The following is a 21,158-nucleotide window of genomic DNA, read 5'->3' as shown; positions in this document are numbered from 1 at the left end:
AAAATAAAGCTTACTTCAATGAGTACTGAGGTTGTATTTTGCCTATGCAATTAAGTTTAATGTTACAAAGTCATAACTCTGTTTATCTATTCCCCATTAAACACTGTCTTTGAAACCACTGTATAAACTGGATGGAGTCTTCTGTCACAGCTGTAAAAAATGCGAAAAGTCATTTCTGACTGTCTGGTTTGGAGCACGATCTCAGCCAAATAAGTTATATTTCTGCTTCATATTGTTACATTTAGCTTCTGCGTATTAAAATGTTTCCACCATTATCACCGCCACCTAAAAATAATAAAAAATTACTTCTTTCCAATTTATCAAAAAAGGAAAACCCCAACTAAATCAATACACAAGTCAGACGGTGATGAATACAATATTCTAAACTGGATTTATTGTTTCCAGACATTAATGTAATACATAAACACATTAAAAGGGGGGGATATAGTAACAAGCAACCCATTAACAGAAACAAAGCAAGTCTTTGAAATTTTTGTTCTATACTTACACATGAAAATGTCCCCAAAAGTTAAGTAGTTGTCAGTCAACATAGCAAGGATTTCAGATACAAAAAAAACCCCAAACAACTCATTAATGAGTTTGTTATAACCAAAATGTTTGATTTGTTGGTTTTTTTTTTTTTGTATTTTAATTTATTTTTAGGATTAAAAAAAGAATAACCATTACCTCATGCAGTGTACAAAGGCTTTAAAATAAATCCATTAATGCAAATGAAACTCTAACTCCTGAGGCTTTTTTTTTTTTTTTTGAACACCAAAAAAACCTCACGGAGTTTCACAAAATTAATTTCAACTAGTTTTCTTAAATCCTTTTTTTTAGCACTGTAGAAGAAACCTATAACTTCCTCGCACTCCAGAAATTTATTCAGAGGTACCTCTTTCAATACAAATGTGTTCTTGTAATATATCTAAGAGTTCTTTAGTTTACAAGAGCTTCGAATGACGTTAAGTGCAGAATTGTTTTCTTAGTGTTTTCCAAATATTGAGGTAAATAGTTGGGGGGGAGGGGGGGGGCGGGGAAGGGCAGCAGGATATCAACTGGATGTACACCAGATGGAAAAAAAGGCAAATCTGAAATACATGGCTATGGTGCACAGGGGAGATGCGGAAGAAAGATTGAAGAAGAAATAACAGCAACAATCGACAGTTCCCCAGCAGAACTTTAAACCAAAGCCCTTGAAATCCACTCAGCAGATCACCACTGGCTGAAAACAAAGCGTGTTTATTAGCACGTCTGGCGAGCCGGACTATCGGGGAAGAGGCCGCACAATAGTCACAGTTATAGCCGACTGCCGGACAATGCCGAGAATGTAAGTGCTGCTCTAACAGCTGCACCGCATCCTGACCAGCTACACAAAGGCTAAAAGACCCATCAAATGACGAGTTCCTGACGGCAACAACGGGGTCACAATTACAGAGCAGTAGCTTCTATAGTAAATAATATCATATATGGCAAACAAGAGACTGAGTTAGCAAAATGTGTTATAAAAAAGTATAAAAGTTTTGGTTTTTAAAAACTTTCTAAAAATTTCTTCTTTTGGGAAGGAGGAATATTAATCTGTGGCCTGGCATTATTACAATAACCGAAATGGTTGTATCAGATTGCTGGTGATCGACTTCTTGCAAATCGGAGGCGTGTTTGTACAATGCCCCAGGGTGAATGCCTGAGAGCTGGCCAGACAGTCGGGGAATTTTAATATCTGCAGCAGAATCAGCTGTGTTTGTAGAGGGTGGACTAACACTTGGGTCGGAAATCTCTTCCCTTGGTATGCAGAGGATGGTGTGACACAGAGACCTAACAGATGACTTTCAGTTCAGTCCCACTGTCTGGATCCCAAACCCAGTCCTGCATGTATTTTGGGTTTCTTCCTTTCGAACCTGTCTGGCTGGGGAAGGTGTTCGGCTGCACACCTCATGAGCCGGGGCTTCGAGTCCCTGCCAAAGCCATCAGAAAAGGCTACTCTTAGGAAAAGACATTTGAAGTTGGAAAAAAAAAAAAGGGGGGGGGGGCGGGGGAAATGTGAGCTCAGGTAAAAAACAAGTTGCTGTTCTTCAGGATTAGCAAACCCCTATTAATCATCCTGGGTTAATAACCTTTCTGACAACAGAGAAGTCCAGCACGGGCCCCTGCTCACACTGGCTACTAGCTGTGACCATGTGAGGCTAGAGTTAAATGAAGTGGACCTCAGCTTCTACAGCCTGGTAAGGCTGGGGAGGGACATCTCCTTCAAGTTCACCTGAAGGATCCTCCTGCCGTTTCTCCCCACTGTTACCCTATTCAGCAAACCCCAAACTCGCAGTGAGCTCTAACGGTTCCATCTGTTTGGAAGCCCAAGGCAAATTGTACAGTTTCCATCCAAATCCTCACATCACCTTTCAAGTTCTTCCGTAGACTTTTTTCCCCCCTCATTCTGGGGCATGTTTTAAAGCCTAAGTAAAATGCGTTTAGATACGAAAAGCGCCACAACAAGGGATGCAAAAGTCACCTCACCTTTCCCAGATTTCAAAGTTAACAATGCTATTAATCCAAGCCCAAGTCAATTCCATGTATTTTTAGCCACACGGTAAGGTCTTCATAATCTGAGAGTATGGTGGAGTTATTTGCTCTTCAAGCCGATCTGACCTGCATTCACCAAAAGTGATACTCTCTTTGAACACTCATGTCTTCCAGAAATCTGACACAAACAACTCAAGAATGTATTGCAAATGAAATTTAACGTTACAAAGATTCAAGATTTACAACAACATCGAAGATCTGTTTTTTTCTTAGCAGTTGCTTCTGAACTCCATTGAACTGCTCTGTAACTTCAAACCAGATACTTACTGCTCTGCCTCCTCACCTTTGACATTATCATCTCAGCCACAGATTCAACCTTATTTTAAAAAGGTTGATATAATATGATATATGTGGAAATGCCATGAACCACAGAAGTAAAAGACTAAGCCTTAACACTGAGGAGAGCAGCATAACCTTTCTTGCCGTATCGCCCCTTATATAGTAGTAGGGTAGGGTTTTTTTGGTTTCTTTTGTTGTTTTTACCTTAAACATGAGCTTAATCCAAAAACCTCATTCAACTGTACATTTTCTGAGGCTTCAGAAGATGCCTCCTCCCCCCCCCCCCATTTAAAAAGAAAAAGAAGAATCAAGGTTAGATAGAAATGATTAAATACAAAGTTCTTTTGGAGTCCACCATGAAAGGGTGGTTATCCAGAAGTAGTCATCTTCCTCGATCTTGATGTTTTTTTGTTTTCGACTTTTTCTTTTTGTCCTCTGTTTTGGGTTTCAATGCACAGACACACGCAGACACACCAGCAATTGCTTTAGGTAAGTCAGTTCCTTTGTACCACTTATTTTTCTCCTTGTCATAAACCTGGACCGTTTTGGAGAAGACCGTTTCTTCCCAGCTGTAGCCTCCAAGGATATAAATTTTGCCTTCCCAAACTGCCACCCCTGACTCACTGTTTGCTTGCAACAGAGGAGCAACTCTGGTCCACTGGTTACACTGAGGGCTGTACGACTCCACGCTCAGAATGTCAAAGCGAGCCATGGTTTCGATGTTGTCATCGCTGCCACCAATGGAGTAGATACTGTCCTGTAAGGTGCACATGCTGTGCCACCCTCGGGCAGTGATCATTGGCCTCTTCTCCTCCCAAACATCCGTGCGGTAATCGTAACACAGCAGGTTTTTTCTATAGGGGCCAATTTGGTAATCATGGCCTCCTGAAATGTACACAAATTCCTTGTAGACTGTTCCAGCATGGCCGTACGTAAACCTAGGACAGGCAAACAAAAATGATCCGACTTAATGCTTATGGATTTTATCAAGATACACAAGCATTCAACAAGGACTGCTACTAAAGGAGAATATAAACAGTAACTAAAGCCAGAAGAATCCCCGATCCTGTTAGTTACCCAGTAACTATTCTCATTCATACGGCCTCACCCTGCGCTGCAGAGTGCTAAGGTACGACAATCACTTCTTAAGGCATCCTTTTCATACCTGGTCGCTACAGAGCGCTAAGGTATGACAATCACTTTTTAAGGCATCCTCTACAGTGTGTCATACAAGAGAAGTAACCCATACTGCTCTAGTTGGCATGGCCTTCACTCCCATTTTCCTGCTCCAGTGCTTGGGTTGGATCAGTCTGAGAGGGCCAGAGAGGAAAAAATCCACATCTCAGCAAGGGTTTCTATGACAGAAAGAGGAAATAATCATGACACCTCTCAGACTCACCAGTAGCGATTAACCAAGAAAAACCAACAAGAAAACTACTGCTGCCTTCCCCTTCCACAGCACTGCACGATCACGGATCACGTTTCTTACCCACCAGTGTTCACAGCCCAGTTTATTTGCAGTCATGGTACATGTAGTGTCCTTTTCACGAGCTATCCACCTCTTCTACCACTTCTGCTATATAGGTGATAACTTCTTTGGTCACCCCAAGACAAGGCAACAGACCTCAGTCAATCAGAGTCCATGTCCTCAATAGATCAGAGTCCACGTTTGAAATAAGACAAAATGACATGGTAGAAACCAACATCATGCATGCTCTTTCCACAGGGCAGAGAGAACCCCTTTGATCAGCTACAAAAAAGCCACTACAAACCTAATTCTTGAGGCCGTTCTTAACTTCACACTACGATATTCCTGACCAAACTCTTTTGGGCTCTTAGAAGTGGGATGCTAAGGTGAGGGACAGTCTTGGCTTCTTTGAACACATGCCCTTCCTGCACATGCCTTTTTTTGCCTGTTCTCGGGCACGGGGGGCGTCAGAAGGTGTAGCTGCAACACCAGCCACAGCAAACTGGCTCACACACTGCTACAAAGAGCCCAAACAATTTAATAGCCATTGAGCTGCAGAGCAGTATAGTAAAATCATCATGCTGCCCTCACGAGCCTCTGCTACCATCCTTTGTAGTCAAGGACTCAAGACAGCTCCAACCTCTATGGCAGACAAACCTACGTTAACATTACTTTAGCCTGGAATGCTTTTGAACCATGCCTGAACACGCTCGAAACTCAATGTGGATAGAACCTTGAGCTGTTTTTATTTCACATGGTAATAGTTTGTCTCAGCTACACAAACGGTATCATAACTTCTTCCACACACCTAAGTGCCAAGCGCTTTTGTGCCAAGGGAAAAGGTGGAATAGAAAAGAAAACCCACATTTACCCTGAAAGCACAATACTTCTGAGAAAAGCTAAAAGATGTTTGTTATTCTAGATGCCTTCCGAAGCTTCTGATCCCTGACCAGTGTCTGAATCAGATATTTTAATAGGCTCCAGCTCCAAGAAACAGAGAAATCCTTGACACGCTTGGCCTAAGAATGCCGCGTGGCCAAAACAGACCTTGCAACTATCGGGGCTGGAGCACCATCCCTGGAGACCTTGAAGAGATGACTTCAGTACTGTACTGCTTCTTAGCCACTCAGAAAAAAGAAAGAAAGAAAAAAAGACAGGCACCTAAAGCGTAGTTACGAGACTTTACCCAAAAGGGCAACTCAAAAAATCCACAGCTCACAATCTGCCTAACCATGGAAGCACCTAACTCTCGCTTGGTGCTTCTGTTTGACAGGAAATACCCTGAGCACCCGCGCTCCGGCTTTCGCACCTGCCAGAAACGCTATGGCAGGCGGAGTGTACACAAACGCTGCTCTACCTTGCTTTGTGCTCTCTTACAGACAAGAACTGGGAGCATACGTCTCCAGCGGCACCCGGTCTGGTTACTAGAGTCTTTGCTTCTCTATATAAACAGGAATGGGTCTTAAGAAGTAGACTACTTATCTGGGAAGTAAGATGGACAACTTGAATTCATTTGCTTTCTCAAACTGCAATTGATTTTAAACCCACACGTAACCAGCAAGCTACTTGCCGGACGTGCAGTGCACTCCACTGCAGAGGCTGTGTTTAAACGTTTCCCTACACTAACCGAAAAGTGGAATTCTCTACAAGTAAGCAAGCAACAGACTTTTTGTCTCAAGCACATGCAAGCAGCCTAGCACAGACAGCCACAGAAAGAACACTGATGGTTTTCTTTCTTTTTGCCTCAGTCAACAGGTATGTCTAGTGAACAGCAATAGCTGCAAGAGTAATTTGAAAGAGGCAATCATATTTGAAGCATCAAATCGACCATCAATTTGTTATTTTCCAATATAGGGAGATTACCCGTTGAAATACGCTGGAGGTGTTGCACTTTGCCTGACTTCTGAAAAGCTCATCCAAAATTGCGCATACCGGGCTTCACATGAATAGAAAACTGCATGAAATATAATGCACAAATTGAAAACAATCAATAAGAATCCTTTCTGCAAGCCCTGTGGTCTAAACAGGGCCACTTCTAAATGTGCAACAGAACAGGACGCCTCAATACAGGGGTTTCCAACGTAGAATCACAGAATAGCTTGGGTTGGCACCCTCCAACAGAAAGCGTCAAGCGTTTTGGCAGCGTTATCTATAAGACTGGCCAGAAAAAGAGGCATTAAGGAGAAAGAAGTTTCGATCCAGAACATCTGCTAGAGCTAGCTGCCGATTTTGAATAACTTACCTAGGCACAATGCTGCAAGAACTACAGTTTCTGACACTAACACCATTCAGTAAATGCTAGAAAATCTAACATTTACTTTCTTAAACAGAAAAACACTTGGCCTAACCCCATAGAGCTTTGGGAATCCCCTACTCCAACCAAAGTCCAGGCGAGCTGTGGTTGCTCTGAATCTCGGTGTCCACCTGTTGCAACCCTGCGAGATTATTCATGACGCAACTGGTAGAGCAGATACCATCATTCGTTAACCTGTTCCAACACATTTCCTCATACAACTGCTTTCAGTTGTTCTGCCAAACTTTAACCTAGGGACGCTCAGTTAATTTCCCTGATGTCTGCAGCAGACTTTTTCATGGTCTATTCAACATTGCACCAGCTTCTGCTCTGCCAAGCTTGTCAGCCACCGCTGTTCCCTTCCGGGCTAGAAACTATGGCAGCAACTGCTCCCAAAGAGCCTGGGAAAATGGTGAAAAAAATACAGGACCTCTCTGAAGAATGGGAAAGGTATCCCACAACCAAGGACTCGAATGAGAGTCGGGCAAAATTCACTTATAGCAAACTTGGACCAGGTCCACCCTGTAGATAGCTTGGCTGAAGTCTTCCACGTTAAGCATCTGCCTCAAGAAGCTGTGTTTTCTTCTTCAGTAAGACAGCGTTATTTCAGTCAAAACAGCTCAGCTCCTTCCAAGAAAGTGGTGAGGGAAAATGATGCGTTGTTTTGACCATGATGGGCTGGGAAGGGGGCGAGGGAAAGAAGAGATAAAAAAGAGCTTGCAAAGCTCTTCCTTAGAGGAGCGTGACTGTGCCTGCGTACAGCAACACGGACACCAGATTTGGCAGCGGACAGGAGACGTGTATTCAAGGACGCAACCGTTGCCTTTCCCCTGAAAATCTCCACACACATGGCAAGCTATAACCCTTGGGAAGAAAAAAGATACAACCATTTTCTGCACGTTCAGAGCAGAAGCTTTAACAAATATAACCTCTGAGAGTCCAACCCCGCACAGCTCAAATGGAGCTATGCAAGCCTACACCCCAGAATGAGCTCAGCGTGTGCCTACCACTCCAGGGAATAATCTTCCAGGCAGTAGCTGGCTTAGAGCAGTCAGAAACACCACCAGAGCCATGGGCAGGGAGCCTGCTTCTGGCGGCCATGCACCCAAGAGGACAGAAATCCTGCACGTGTTCTCTTCGGAGGGAAGAAGACAGGAAAATGCAGGAAACAAGGCAGCTCTGTTGGGACATGTTGCCTGATCAGGCGATCGGGAAACAGAGGATTGGAGCTTCTGATTTTCCTCTACATGAGGAGAAGAGACTTGCTGCTAGAATAGGGCTGGGGAAGACATTATTTGGTTAAAAAGAATAACTAAAATCAGTTTGAGGAACGAAAGCACGTGGTGGGGAGGAAAGCAAAGATCAGATCAAGAGTATTTTGAAGGGAAGACAGTAGTACACAGAAGAAACTGCAGCTAGCATGCTTTCTTCTAGTCTTGAATAGATCACAAAACTCTCTCTCATCCTTCCTCTACTGTCAGCAAATCCATCTGAAGGACATCAGGACTGCCCAGATCCCTTCTGGCAGCCACCCACACCTGCCAGAGTCACATCTCTCTGAGCTCAAGCAGCGCTCACTTGTCCCTGCACTGAGAAAGGTCTCTTTCTGTTGGTCACCTCTGCGACAACTTTTACCTTTTGCAACCTGCATGAGGTTTTTTTTGTCTTTTATTCCTTCTGCACAGAAAACCAGCTAACAACATATTGCCCAACGCAAGAGTTCTCAAACAGGAGAAAGAGGGCTGGAAAGACAGAAAACCTGAAGGTACTAAGTGTCCATTAAGATCTAACTGAAGACATATTAAGATGCAAGAGAGCAGCTACAGAAAAGCGTGAAACTACCTAGTTCACTACGCAGCTGCACAAACACCTGAGCAGCACAGGACAAGGACAGTGCAGGCAGGAGGAGAGAGCGCAGAACTATTTCTTTGGGATGCGGCAATAACTTAAATAGTCGTCGTGTTACAGCCTAACCCTGCAGTTTCGCAAACAGCTAAGTCAATGTGAGCGGAGTCTATCCCATAAGGGGGACTTTTGCCTAGTCCAAGCGGATCAGCTACGCAATCAAATAAAAAAAATGAACACCCCCCACATCAAAGTCCACTTTTAAACGCTGCAGCTGCAAAATTCCCAAAGCCAACCCACAAGCAGCAGGAGGAACTTGCAGAAAAAACACCCCTTTTTGGACAGCTTACAGTCTGCAAGCTTCCCCAGGACCACTTATACGCTGGGAAAAAAAAATCCATACCTGTTCCACTGTGAGTGGTTTTGGAATAACATACAAGGCAGTCAGGTCACATCTATAGCTCTTTGAAAAATGTTTTTAAAAATAAGCAAAAAGGAAAAAAAAAAAAAGCTGCGCTATGATTCCTGTGAGACGTTACTGGTATCTCACAGGTCACCCCAATTAACAGAAGGGCTTAGGAACTGAAGACATTCAAGCACAGCTTCCCAGGCAAGATTGTGCTGTTTAGCCTCAACTGCTAGATCTGTCTATGCGAGCAGAAATCAACCGGAAAAAAGCATCCTGCTTCTGAAGAGCGCTCGAGCCCAGCTGTTAGCCTGGATCAGGCTCGCATTGCAGCACCTGCCCAAAATAGAATTGGGCAACAGGCTTCTGTGCCATCACTGGCTGCCTATGGCTCTGCAGCTAAGGGAATAAGGGAAAAAAACCCTGAACTCTCAAATCAAATTGCAGCTATCTTATTTGTGATGCCGCTAAGACAGCGAGCGCTGCTGCTGAAGTTGCAGGTTTCAGACACCATGAAAATACCATTTCTATAGCCAATACTCCTGTAATTTCCATGAATGTGAAATATTACTAAATCTGAATAGCTGTTTGCAAATGAAATGCTATCGTAGCGTTCTTATGAAGTCACTACTCAAACATTGATTCAAGATAGAAGCAGTGTCCTGTTGGCTGTTACAAGAAGAGCTGCAGTATGAAAGCCTCTCAAAAGTAAAGCAGCTGAGTTTTAACTCAGACTGAGAGAAAGAGAGGCCACGTTTACCCGGGTTATCTGTATTTACAATACAGATAAATGCGGTTTATCTGCAACAGCCAACCTGAGCAGCCAAACAGAGAGAAACACCTTGCAAGGAAAACAATCACAACAAGGTGACAAAGTAAGGCCAAATAAATTACAAAAGCCTTTGATCAAGATCTAAAAAGTGCCTCCAAAAAGACTCAATTCCAAGTGACATCAGGAAAAACATTTTAAGAATAGCTGAGTGAAATTACAAGGGCTCTTCCTCCCATCCTTCAGATGTACCTCAGGACCAAAATTAAAACCAACCAAGCTGACAGGAGGCACGCTGCCTGGAAGAGATGGTTGCTCAAATACCAAATGCCGATATGGCTTGTTCCTTGCTGATACCATATTGGTGATATATCCCCTTGCCTCCCTTCTACGGATACACATTCATCAGCTAAAGTCACACAAGCTCCCTCTACTACTGTTCTTCAAACACGGGATAACTTTCCAAACATCTCGGTTACCTTGGCAAGCCTGCTATATAGGACCATGAATCCTTCTGAGGACTGTAGGTCTCAACTGAAGAAAGTGCCCCATTTTCATTCCTGCCACCAACAGCTACCAGCATGTCGGTAATAGCTCCCAGGTAGAAATCTACACGGCGTTGTCTCATGGAGGCAACCTGTCAAAAAAAATAACGTGCTGACATCTTCAAACGTCTGGTGAGCAAGCTGACTTAACGTATATTCATTTCTGAAGATAGAATTTCCTCCTTCCCACTTATTTGAAAAGGAGAGCTACTGGTTTTCATCCATTATATTCATAAGATACTTATGAATGTAAGTTTTTCTGCAGTAGCATGTTACGTAGCACGCCTTTTCAAAAAAAAAGGGGGCAACAGAAAGCATGTAAGAGACAGGTCATTCTGTAAAGGTTTGTGTTACATGGGCCTCCTTCCAAAACTCTGCAAGAAACATAAATTGGAATCACTCAGAAACACAACTGAACCACACAGTACGATTGGTTCAAAATACGGGAACAGCGTAATATTTTAAAGGTCCTGCACTGGCCGCAGGGTTTTACAGGAGGACTGGAAGTGAATAGCTTGTTCTAAGAGACATTTAGCACATAGACATTTGGCAAGTGTCAGAGACATTTTCTTTTTACATCAGAACCGTTTTTTTTTCTTTACTTAGATGTGCTACTGCTTGAGAAAGACAAACTAAGCAATCACGTCTGTAAGTCCAGTCTAGCATTATTCCTAAAAGTAATCTTGAGACTTGCAGATGGATGCTGACCAGGAAGTTCACAGATGAGATGCTCAATTCCCAAGTGAAGCTGAAAATCTGCCCCAAAGTCTTTTGCCGCGTGTGTAACTTAAGCATTCCCACAAAGGATTTAAGTAGCTGCTTTTTCAATTTAAATAACTCAGTTTGCCATTTGCAAGTGTTGCTACATTGGCTATTTTAACAAGCCCTGTCTTTCCACCAAAAATAAGAAAACACTTTAAACATTAAGGACTTTAAACAGAGAAATAATACAGCTTAAGTCTCACCTTTATCCACTGGTTACAGCGGGGATCATACCTATATAGGAGATTTGAAGCTGCATCCCCTCCGTTGTCTCTTGAAAAGCTGCCTCCAGCGATGAAGATGAAGCCTCCCAAGACTGCGACACAGTGGTGACTTCGCCTGGCTGGGAGAGGGGTTTCTGCTACCCAGTGCCCCTTTCTGATGTCCAAGAAGCAGGTATCATCACTCAGTTCCAGGCACCGTTCGGAAACCTCCCCACCCACAAAAAGGAGCCTTTCCTCGCAGGTCCGCAGGGCTGTCCGCTTGTTCTGCAGCACTGGCTGAGCTGTGACGTTGTTATGATAGTTCACCGCTTCCTCTATGAACCCCTCACAGTTTGCTTCTTTGGGAAGAAGAGAGCAGACAGCAGGCTTGACTCGATGGAGGAGATCACTTTTAGGTATCAAGGGAAAATGAATGTTATCCAGAACCTGGTAAGCTTCGTTCTCCCTTTCCGGGTACTGGGTAAGCCACTGCAAGGCAGCCTGCAGCAAGTCGTGCTCACACTCCTGCTGCACGTTGCTGCTGTCCAGGTATTGGCACAACTTCTGCAAGGAGATGTTCTGCAGGAAGTCCGGGGTGAAAGACAGCGTGCCGAAGTTCTGCAAGATGAAAGAATCAATGTAGGAGTCAAGGCGCTTCAGGTTGTAAATTGAGGCTAGCTCCTGCAGGTACAAATAGTTCTCCTCGCTGACTTCATTCTCCAGGTACTCACAACAGAAGTCGACCACCTTCCAGATCTGCAGCAGGTGAGCTGTTTCGAGCACATAGTCGATATTGCCTCCATCTAAAGACAGCTCACTGCCATAAAGGAAATCCACCACAGCCTTAAGACCAATGTAAGAGGCTCCAAAAAGTTCAACCTCTTTTTGGTGGGCTTCTCGCATGCCAATGGTGAACATCGAGTTGAAGTAGTCACTGCAAACAGCAAGGAGGTTCCGATGGGCAGGGACTCTCTGTTCATCCACCACAAGGACAATGTCACAGAAGAGGCCTCGATGCCTCTGCTCATTCAGGCTCTGAAGAACTAGACTGGAGTGGTCATCCCACCTGTACACCTGGAATAAACAAACAGGATCAGGCAGATGTTATCTTCACCAAGATAAATTTCAGTGTGCACGAAGTGTTTTCCCATTAGATGTAGTCCTACACGAGAGAGAAAGCTTACTTGTGCTGTACATTTATAATAAATTATGACTTAAAACAGTTGGCAAGCAACATAGTGAGCCCAAGCTCCTCACCTTCACTTTGAAAGGACTATGCAGAGTTTTACTGCTTCTGCTCCCCTTTTTTATTATAATTTACTTCTGCCTCCTCCACAACGCTGCATCTAAACCTCTTCCCAGATGATTTCTACAAGCACAATTTTCTGAAACTCTTCCACTCATTGTCCTCGAGACATCTTGCTGACACTTGCTTTCTTACTTGTCCCCCAAATGACTCCTTACAGAGTTCTTCTCAACTAGGCTGCTCGCTAAATATTGTAGTGGGAGATACACATGCAGCAAGATGACAGATTTTCATTCAGCCCATGTATTGTTTGGGTTAGTGCTTACTTGACAGCTACCCCCCCGCCTTAAATCTTTTCAGAAGTCTGCATTTCTGAGCTCGTTAGGGTAAAATCCCTGTCTTTCTCTCCATATTATTCCAGGCACACACACTGCATTCAAAAATAATAGCTGTTTATTCATGTGCAAAGCCACACATGTGGATAACTTATTCCCATAAGACTTTTACTTGCTTCCAGAAGCCGAGGTAGCTTTTGTTTTAATGAATACAACTAAATATTTTTCTTTTAAAGAAAGGGGAAAATGCCCTCAGAACATGGCCATTAAGTGCTCTTCTGGGATCCCTCTGGTCCAGACATTCTTCCCACCAGTTCTGTACGTGCCACAGAGCTTTTGAAGCAAAGAGTATTTGCCTCTTTCTCGGAGACTCGCGTTACCAGTCTTAAGAAGAACCAAAATGGAAATGTTTTGTTACCCCTTGAATATCCTGCAGAACACGTACTGAAGGGGCTGGTCACCCCAGTATGTCAAGTGATGCCGCTTTTAGGACCATTCTTCCGGAGGAATGGCATGCTGGATGGTACAGTCAGTTACCTTGTGATCTCTCTTAATAAAAGCCAGGTTAAGTTAAATGCAAATACGTAACTTTAATTACCAAATCCAGAACAGGCAGAGTTGCAGAGCCTGTAAGAACATGTAAGAGAAATGAAAGGAGGTGGAAAGGAAACACATCTTTGTATCGTACCTAAGTTAGCTCTGAAGACTTCTGCTGTAGGACCCTGGGTCTTGCCCAGTTCTACACCCCCAGACTGCATTCCTACCAGTGACACCCTGAAAAGGTGTTTCCGGCCACGTCTACATTGAAAACAGTCCCACAGATGACCTGAGGTTCCTTCAAGCCTCTCAGGCGTTCAACCTTTCCTTCACCAAACTGTTGCTTCTCCTAGAAACCCTAACTATCTGTGGCTTTCCTCGTTTCCCAAACAGAAAGCACATGATCGTTGCTGTCTGGTTAAGCCATTAATGGGTTGGTTAAATCATGGTGAGACAATCTCTCTACCTACCTGGATGGGAAAGGTTCACCTCCTAGAGCCAAGGCTTTTCCCCTGCCTGCAACCCTCACTCGAGATATGCACTCTGTGTACACAATTTGGTAACTGTACTTTTATAGGATGAGGTAACGCACGCAGCTCACCACTGTCCAGACGTGATGGCAGCCAATCATCCTGAGCTAATACCAACCTTGGGAGCCTCACCTCCCACGTCTGCCTTTTAGCAGCCGGTGGTATAGCGACAGGCAGTCCACCAAAGATGAGACCCAAATTAATAACCAAATGTGCTGCTCTTAGTGTGATATCCCAGTGGTTTCTTTTTAGTTTTGCTTACACTCTTTTCTAAACAATGGAGACTAAGTTGCCAAAAAGCCTTCTGTTGGAGTAACTCTGTACATGCAAGTGTACAGTTAAACCAATCTAAGTGAAGAGGCTTTGATAATTATAAGTATTCTGGGCCAAAACTCTTTAATTTGCCTTACACTCATGGCCTCACCGTATCTCTGAGCTTAAAATGGGATCTATGGCATAGACAACAAAGTAACTTCCACTGAACAATAAAACTGTCAGAGATCTGTAACAGAAAAAAACCATGGGGTATAAGGACTGTTAAGTTTTTAATCTTCTTTTTTCTGAGGTTGAGAAATGCTGATATCATACAGGAGCCCACACAAAGACCAGGGGATGGAGGAGGTGGGAAATATGGCAAAGGACAAAGCATACATTTGTGGCAACTCTGACAAAGGATAGTGGATGAGCAGACAATAACTAACACCTTACAGCACCCTCTTCTGAATCATGGGGGACAGTTATTGGATTAAACCAAACCCATACTCCGTCTCGTCTCTGTAAATTGGCTGATCATTTCTCTCTAATATTCTCTAATACCCCCATCGTGCATACAAGACTACACCCGCATATAAGATTTGCCAGAGATGCCTATTTACTCAGCTGGCTGTCGAGTCAGCAGCATAATCCTGACCGCAAATATGCCTGACAACTTGTACTCCCAAAATCCTTGTTGCCATGTAGAACTGCCGCTACTTCAGAAATCAAGCATAACATCGTTACGTATGGCATTGGATGGACTCGCAATACATTAACATACTGCAGCCACTTCGCAAGTTCATCCGTTCAGTGAGCAAATAACAGAAGCTGATAGCTGCACGTTTCAAAACCAAGACTAATTTTATACTAAACACAAACATCTTTCTCAAGCTATTTATATTCTGTAGAACAGCTTTAGCATTATCTACTAATTCTAAGTTTAACAGATAGCGACAGCTGCTGTCTAAGCAAGAAAATAAAACAATGCTGTCAAGTTAATTAATTTTTAATGCAATGAATTATTATTACGTTCAGACTAAACCATTTAAATGGTAGACAGGATCAGCACTTAGGGAAAGAATATATTTGTAGGGATGCATTTAAAAATTAGTCCTATTTATCTTTTCTCAATTGTATCAGAGCAGTATTTTAATTACTTTCAGATTCAAAGATCTAATTTCTTTCAGATTGTTAATGCAGTACCACTGTTTGTCAGCAATGCAAAAGAAAATGAGATCTGTCTCATTCAACTTTGAGAAGACAGATATGGGCACTGAAAAGTTTTTCTCTTCTAGCTGTTGTTGGTAGCACAAGGTACTTGCTCTGCAGCATCTGTAACCTAGTACTCGCTGTTCACTGCTATGAAACAAAGTGAACATAATAATTACAGCTGATATTAACATCTTATTAACATCTTATGATGACCTGCATAAAGAGCTACCTAAGATAGACTTCCATGGATTCACAACTAAAATCAATGTATTTGTGCAGACAAAGATTCTATACAAAGAAAATTAACCTCAAAAACCTAAGAAAAAGTCTCGAGTTCATTGGAATAACCACTGTTTGCAGAATCAAGGCTCCCAGTTTATATAAAACAAAGACTAAATCTAAGGAATAATCCCAGCTTTGCTCCTGTAACTAGCTTGGATTTTATGAGATGGATCAGTACAAAAAATTCCCCAAATAAACACGTCGTATTTAATGACTGAATTTCTGGTGTAGAGAAAATACTGTGCTGCGATTATGTGGGTTTCCTTTTTAAGTTATGAGTCATGATGAGCAGATGCCCATTTGCTGCTGCTGCTGCTTTTTTTTTTTTTTTAATCACTAGGAATCAACTTCTTCTATCAAAAATATTCGAGCAGGTAGACCACCGTTTTCATGCCTCTTTTTAAGAGCTCAGAATAGTCACATTCTTCCAAACCAGCCCATCCAAAGGAGAACCTTTAACCCCCCCCTTCTTGTTTTTTCTGTAACTTGCTTTTTTGGTAGGCAACACAAAACGTACAAACCTTTGAGGATTCACTTATCTTGTGGGGACGACAAATCCTGCTTTGCCTGGTTCCCTCCATGACAGGCTGATCCACAGTACCTCTAGAACAAAAGCAAAGAAAGATGTTAGCAGCATACCAATGCTTTCGGAGGGCTAAATACCATATTGTGCTGAATAAACAACACGATTGAGACCACCTGCACGCGCTAATCTGCAGCTTGAAAACGTTTGAGTTAAAAATAAAAATTCGCTCCTTGATGAAAATGGCAAGAATTCTCCTGTTATTAACGCTTGGTTGTGTCAACAAGTCGGGTATGTGCTATCATCAGACCAGCGCGTATATTATTGATGATAAATTATTTACTTACTGCCAGTCCTCGCTACGGCTGCCAGGGCTACCATCGCTTCCCTTTCCTCGCCAGCCGGACCCCGCTTCGGAGCCCGAACCCCCCCCGGGGCCGGCGAGACCCGGCTCCGCTCCAGCGCATCCTCCGCGGGCTACATCAGCCGGAAAAAAGGTGGGGGGAAAACCAGCAAAACGGCAACAAACACCAGGAGGCGACAGCGGCGGCCGGGGGAAGGGGCCTGGCAAGCGGCTCCTCCGGCCGCTGCAGCCGCAGCGTCCCCCGCGGCGGGTTCCCGCGGGCGCTGCGTCCCTTCCCCGGGGGGAACGCGGGCAACGCCGGCTGGATGGAGCGGGGAGGGACCGCGGCGGGGCGGGGACCGGCGGTGGGGCCGGGGGAGGCGCCGCGGGGCCGGGCCGCGCCGCCGCCGCTCGCCCCGCAAATGGCGGCCGGGCACATCGCTGCCGGGGCGGCGGCGGGGACCCCCCCCCTCCACCTCCAGGAGGGATTTGGCGGGGGGGTCTTTCCCTGCCGGCAGCCGGGAAAGGTGGTGCTGGGAGGGCGAGGAGCACAGGGCCGGGGCGCAGAGCACGGCCGGCATCCATGGCCGTGCAGCCATCGCTACCTCTGTGTCATGGGGGTGTCAGAGCCAGCGCGGGACGCTTGGTGTTATTGTGTAAAGCGGTGACAAATGTGCACAATGTGTGTGTGTGCATGAAGGGACAGCGATAAGCCCTGTCGCCGACTCATCTTGCTTACCTGGACGTGAAACTATCTGACCTCAAAAATGCCCAGCCCTGCAACTGGCACCTCTTGAGCAACGTGTGCTGCTCTAGGGCTTTTTCTCATCGATCAGGGCCCAGGAGGCTTAGAAGTTAATAAAAAGCATCTTGGTGAAGAGCAGGGCTGACAGGCCATCTCCTTGAGGGATGAAGTAAGAAGCAAAGACTCTACGCAGACTCCACTCAGTCCCATTTCGGTGCAATGGTTTTCACTAAAACACTACAGGTAAAAAACCCCTTTGTTAAGCCAGACCTCCAGAGGCTGTCGTCAGGACAGCAGAAGCCAGCAAGATTTCCATGTGTCCAAGCTCCATCTGCTCTCACTGAGGACAGCCCAGCTTGGACACATGTCCCACACGGTGACAGGGCAGTTGTCACTGGCAGAAGAAGATGTGCACAGGGTGGATTAGCAGCAATACAAACAAGTGGACCGTGCCAGGGCTTCCTGGGGTGGCAGCACCTTCACCTACCCCAGCTGCCATCTAGCGCTCCACTGCAGGTAACGCCTCTGGCGCTGGGGCAGTAGCATCCATCTGGCTGTGTCTGTTCTTCACAAAATCATAGTATAATTTGGGTTGGAAGGGACCTTTAAAGGTCATCTAGTCCAAGCCCCCTGCAGTGAGCAGGGACATCTTCAGCTCAATCAGTTTGCTAAGAGCCTTGTCCAACCTGATTTTGAATGTTTCCAGGGATGGGGCATCTATCACCTCTCTGGGCAACCTGTTCCAGTGTTTCACCACCTTCATTGTAAAAGATTTCTTCCTTGTATTGAGTCTAAATCTACCCTTTTTTAGTTTAAAACCTTTACCCCTTGTCCTATCACAACAGGCCCTGCTAAAATGTTTGTTCCCATCTTTCCCTTAACTCCTTTTTCAGTACTTTAAGTACTGGAAGGCTGCTGTAAGGTCTCCCCAGAGCCTTTGCTTCTCCAGGCTGAACAACCCCAACGCTCTCAGCCTGTCTGCACAGCAGAGGTGCTCCAGCCCCTGATCATCTTCATTGCCATCCTCTGGACCTGCTCCAACAGGTCCATGTCTTTCCTGTGCTGAGGACTCCAGAGCTGGACGCAGTACTCCAGGTGGGGTCTCACCAGAGCAGATAGAGGGGCAGAATCCCCTCCCTCGCCCTGCTGGCCACGCTGCTTTTGATGCAGCCCAGCATACTGTTGGCTTTCTGGGCTGCGAGTGCACGTTGCCGGGTCATGCCCAGCTTTTCATCCACCAGTACCCCCAAGTCCTTGGTTGTACTGCTCTTCTTCAGCCACCCCAGAGAAACCAGAGATGATGATGATGGGTTTTTACTAATCTAATTGATTATTTAGTCCAAAAATGAGAAACATTTTTTGCTAGCTTTGGTCTCTTCTATAGCCCTTGTGACAATGGGGACCCAGGATAAAGGCCTGCAATTCCTGGACTCTCTCAGTAGACTAACTACTTTGGTGACAACCCTATTGCTACCTGTGATCTGCAAATTTACAGCAGTCTTCTCCTCAAAGAGGGTATTGTTCTCTCCATTATTTTCTCTGCTCCTGCACAGAAAAGACAGAGATAGAGAAGCAGGATTGGGGACAGCCACATAGAAAGACCAGAAAAGAAGCCAAAAGGTGTGATGGCAAAGAGCCACGGGAGCAAGGCACTAGCAATATATTTTAGGAGAAGAGCTAAGCCTCCTGTGGAACCACAGCTCTGCAGAGCCATCCTGTTTGCTCTGCTCCCTCTACCCATTCTGAGGCCCTTCTTGAACCTCATTAGTACAGTCCAGACAGCTGAAGGTCAGTCCAGATATCCAAGACTTCATGCTTGCTGGAGATACTTTTTTGAGGAAGTCCAAGTCTTTTAAGTCCTCTCACTTTCTCTGTTGTCTGTGCTTCCTCTCTGAGGACTCCTGTGAGATGGACAGATGCTTCTGCCAGGCCAGTGACATCTTCCTGCACAGCATGAAAAGACCCGTGTGTGGAAGGTGGAGGTCTCAAAACTCCCATACGAAAAGCAAACCAGAGCTCACTGAAGCCAGACAAGTAGGTATTTTCCTCTCTCCAATTACAGCCTGATGAAACCGAGCACTAAATTTATTCCTCCACGTGTGAAAAGAAAAAATCCGTAAAAATATGTCAAAGACAAGGAAAAGAAGCAAAGAGAGGAGGTCTGATCCCATGAAGGCGTCAGACGTTTCTGAGGCTTGAATCTGGCACTTAGAAGTGTGAGGCATGAAGTTACTGATGACTATAATTCAAGCGCTCCAGCCACTGGGTCACAGAGACCTAGACAAAGTTGAGATTTTCTCCTGTAACATCAGGAGCTGAGGAACAAGCTTGAAGAGACAAGGACAACCAGCAGTTGTTACAGGTCTAAACAGCAGCAAAGTAGTGCCAAGGGATGATAAATGCAGACTATGAAAAAAAGTATTTTTATGAGCAGATAATGATCAGCATAAAGGCTTTTAAAAAAGAAAAACTGTTCCTAAAGACAGTTCCAAAAGAAAATCAATAGAAATTCAGAACTATTAACGTGTGATTATATTATCATCTAGAGCCTGCAGTCTACAGAGATATTGAGTGTGATTCACCCAGATGCCGTGTCCTGCACTTACACTGACTTCAGAAATATTTCTCTCTTCCCTATGACCTCACCTACATCCCAGAGATGCACTGCAGCAATACGCTCATGTTTTGGGCCCTGATGCTACAGGGAACCTCACGTCATTCAGGGCTTACTCTGGAAGAAGCTGCACGCAGGATTAGGGCTTCATATTGTATGGCAGTAAATGATGTACCTTACAATTAGCACATGCTCTGGTGATCTTGTTCCTTGAGATGTCTGAAAACGCTGAGTACCTGTGTGTGGTAATAAGGTTTCTCACCGTTCTGACTTCATGTTTACAATGTAATGACGTGAAATAGATAATGAACATCCCACTGTAAACTTTAAAAGAAACAAAATGTGATACTTTTTATCATGAAGTGTAGTTTTTATTAAATTTGCAGTATCCAGACCCCCGGCATTAGGGTAGAAACCCACTAACATGCACAAGGACTGGTATTTAAAACTCCGGTCCTGGGGCACAACATCTGCTGATGTTTATTTCAGGCTGAGTTCTGCAAAGCGAAGGACCTGACTCTATTTCTGTGGACATAGGACTGAAGTGCAATCTTACAGACAACCCTTATCCTTTTGCCTAAAACCCGGCATATCTCATTAGTGTACTGACTACACATTAGCAGTGCTGGAAGGGCGGCCCGGTAGGGGGAGATCGCTCCATCTGAAACGGGGTAAAACACACACAGGGACACCTACACGCAGGCACCCAGCGCCTGCACACACACCTGAACCGGCAGCGAGCTGTCACCACTCCAAGTCACCCCCACAGACCCCCTTAGAGGTCTGGGCCAGCCCGCAGGGATGGAGACGGCAGCGGTCCCAGCTCCCACCCGCGGCCGCGGGGGCGATGCTCCCGGCCGGCAGCCTCACAAGCAGCGGGGCGCTTTACCCGGCTCCTGCCCTTGCCCCGGCCGGCGCGGCCGGCGCAGCCCCGCATCCCGGCCTCCAGCCCCCCGTCCGGAGCCGGTCCCTCGCCTTCCCCTCGCCTTCCCCTCGCCTTCCCCTCGCCTACCTGCTCTCCGTCCTCCGGCTCGGCTACCTCCCGTGCGCCCGGCCCTGCTCCCGGCCCCGCCGCGCAGGCAGCGGCTGCTCCATCTTGCGCATCGCTTCTCCTTCCTTCCTCCTCCCGCCCGTCGGGGGCTGGAAAAACATCGGGAGGGGGGGGCTGGAAAAATATCGGCGGCCGAAAACAGCATCACTGCGGAGGGCCCTCCGCGCCGGGACGAGCCCCTCGCCCCCCTGCCCGGGCAGCGCCCTGGCTTTGCATCCTCAAGACAGGTGTCCCCCCCTCTCCCTCCCGGTTGTTCCCCTCCCCCCCCTTCGTCCCCGGGCTATTGCATCACCCCGAAACCCCCTCGCCGGGGCCGGGAGGGGCGGGCGGGGGCAGGC

The 21,158-nt window shown here is 45.5% G+C and overlaps 1 protein-coding gene across 2 annotated transcripts; it reads right to left on the bottom strand.

Annotated features, from left to right (window-relative positions):
- Positions 1 to 372: 372 nt before the first annotated feature.
- KLHL36 (kelch like family member 36) lies at positions 373 to 21,086 on the bottom strand. Of its 2 annotated transcripts, none has more exons than XM_054200735.1 (5): positions 20,782 to 21,086; positions 16,066 to 16,147; positions 11,148 to 12,221; positions 10,117 to 10,274; positions 373 to 3,794 (listed from the first exon to the last, which is right to left on the bottom strand). In XM_054200735.1, exons 2-5 carry the CDS (start codon positions 16,123 to 16,125, stop codon positions 3,239 to 3,241), a joined length of 1,848 nt encoding a protein of 615 aa, XP_054056710.1. In that variant the 5' UTR covers positions 16,126 to 16,147; positions 20,782 to 21,086; the 3' UTR covers positions 373 to 3,238. The 2 variants fall into 2 exon arrangements, with proteins under 2 accessions (XP_054056710.1, XP_054056711.1); XM_054200736.1 differs by lacking the exon at positions 20,782 to 21,086 and adding an exon at positions 16,415 to 16,603.
- Positions 21,087 to 21,158: the final 72 nt, after the last annotated feature.

The sequence above is a fragment of the Rissa tridactyla genome, chromosome 4 (assembly GCF_028500815.1).
Source record: "Rissa tridactyla isolate bRisTri1 chromosome 4, bRisTri1.patW.cur.20221130, whole genome shotgun sequence".
Classification (NCBI taxonomy): Eukaryota; Metazoa; Chordata; class Aves; order Charadriiformes; family Laridae; genus Rissa; species Rissa tridactyla.
The sequence above is the reverse complement of the archived record's forward strand: the minus strand, read 5'-3'. Positions and strand labels throughout refer to the sequence as shown.

Coding starts and splice junctions, on each gene's coding strand:
- KLHL36 (XM_054200735.1), bottom strand. CDS start 16,125: ATGGAGGGAACCAGGCAAAGCAGGATTTGTCGTCCCCACAAGATAAGT. Junction 12,222..16,065: donor AGATAAGTGAATCCTCAAAG/GTTTGTACGTTT, acceptor TGTTTATTCCAG/GTGTACAGGTGGGATGACCA. Junction 3,795..10,116: donor TATATAGCAGGCTTGCCAAG/GTAACCGAGATG, acceptor TGCCTGTCCTAG/GTTTACGTACGGCCATGCTG.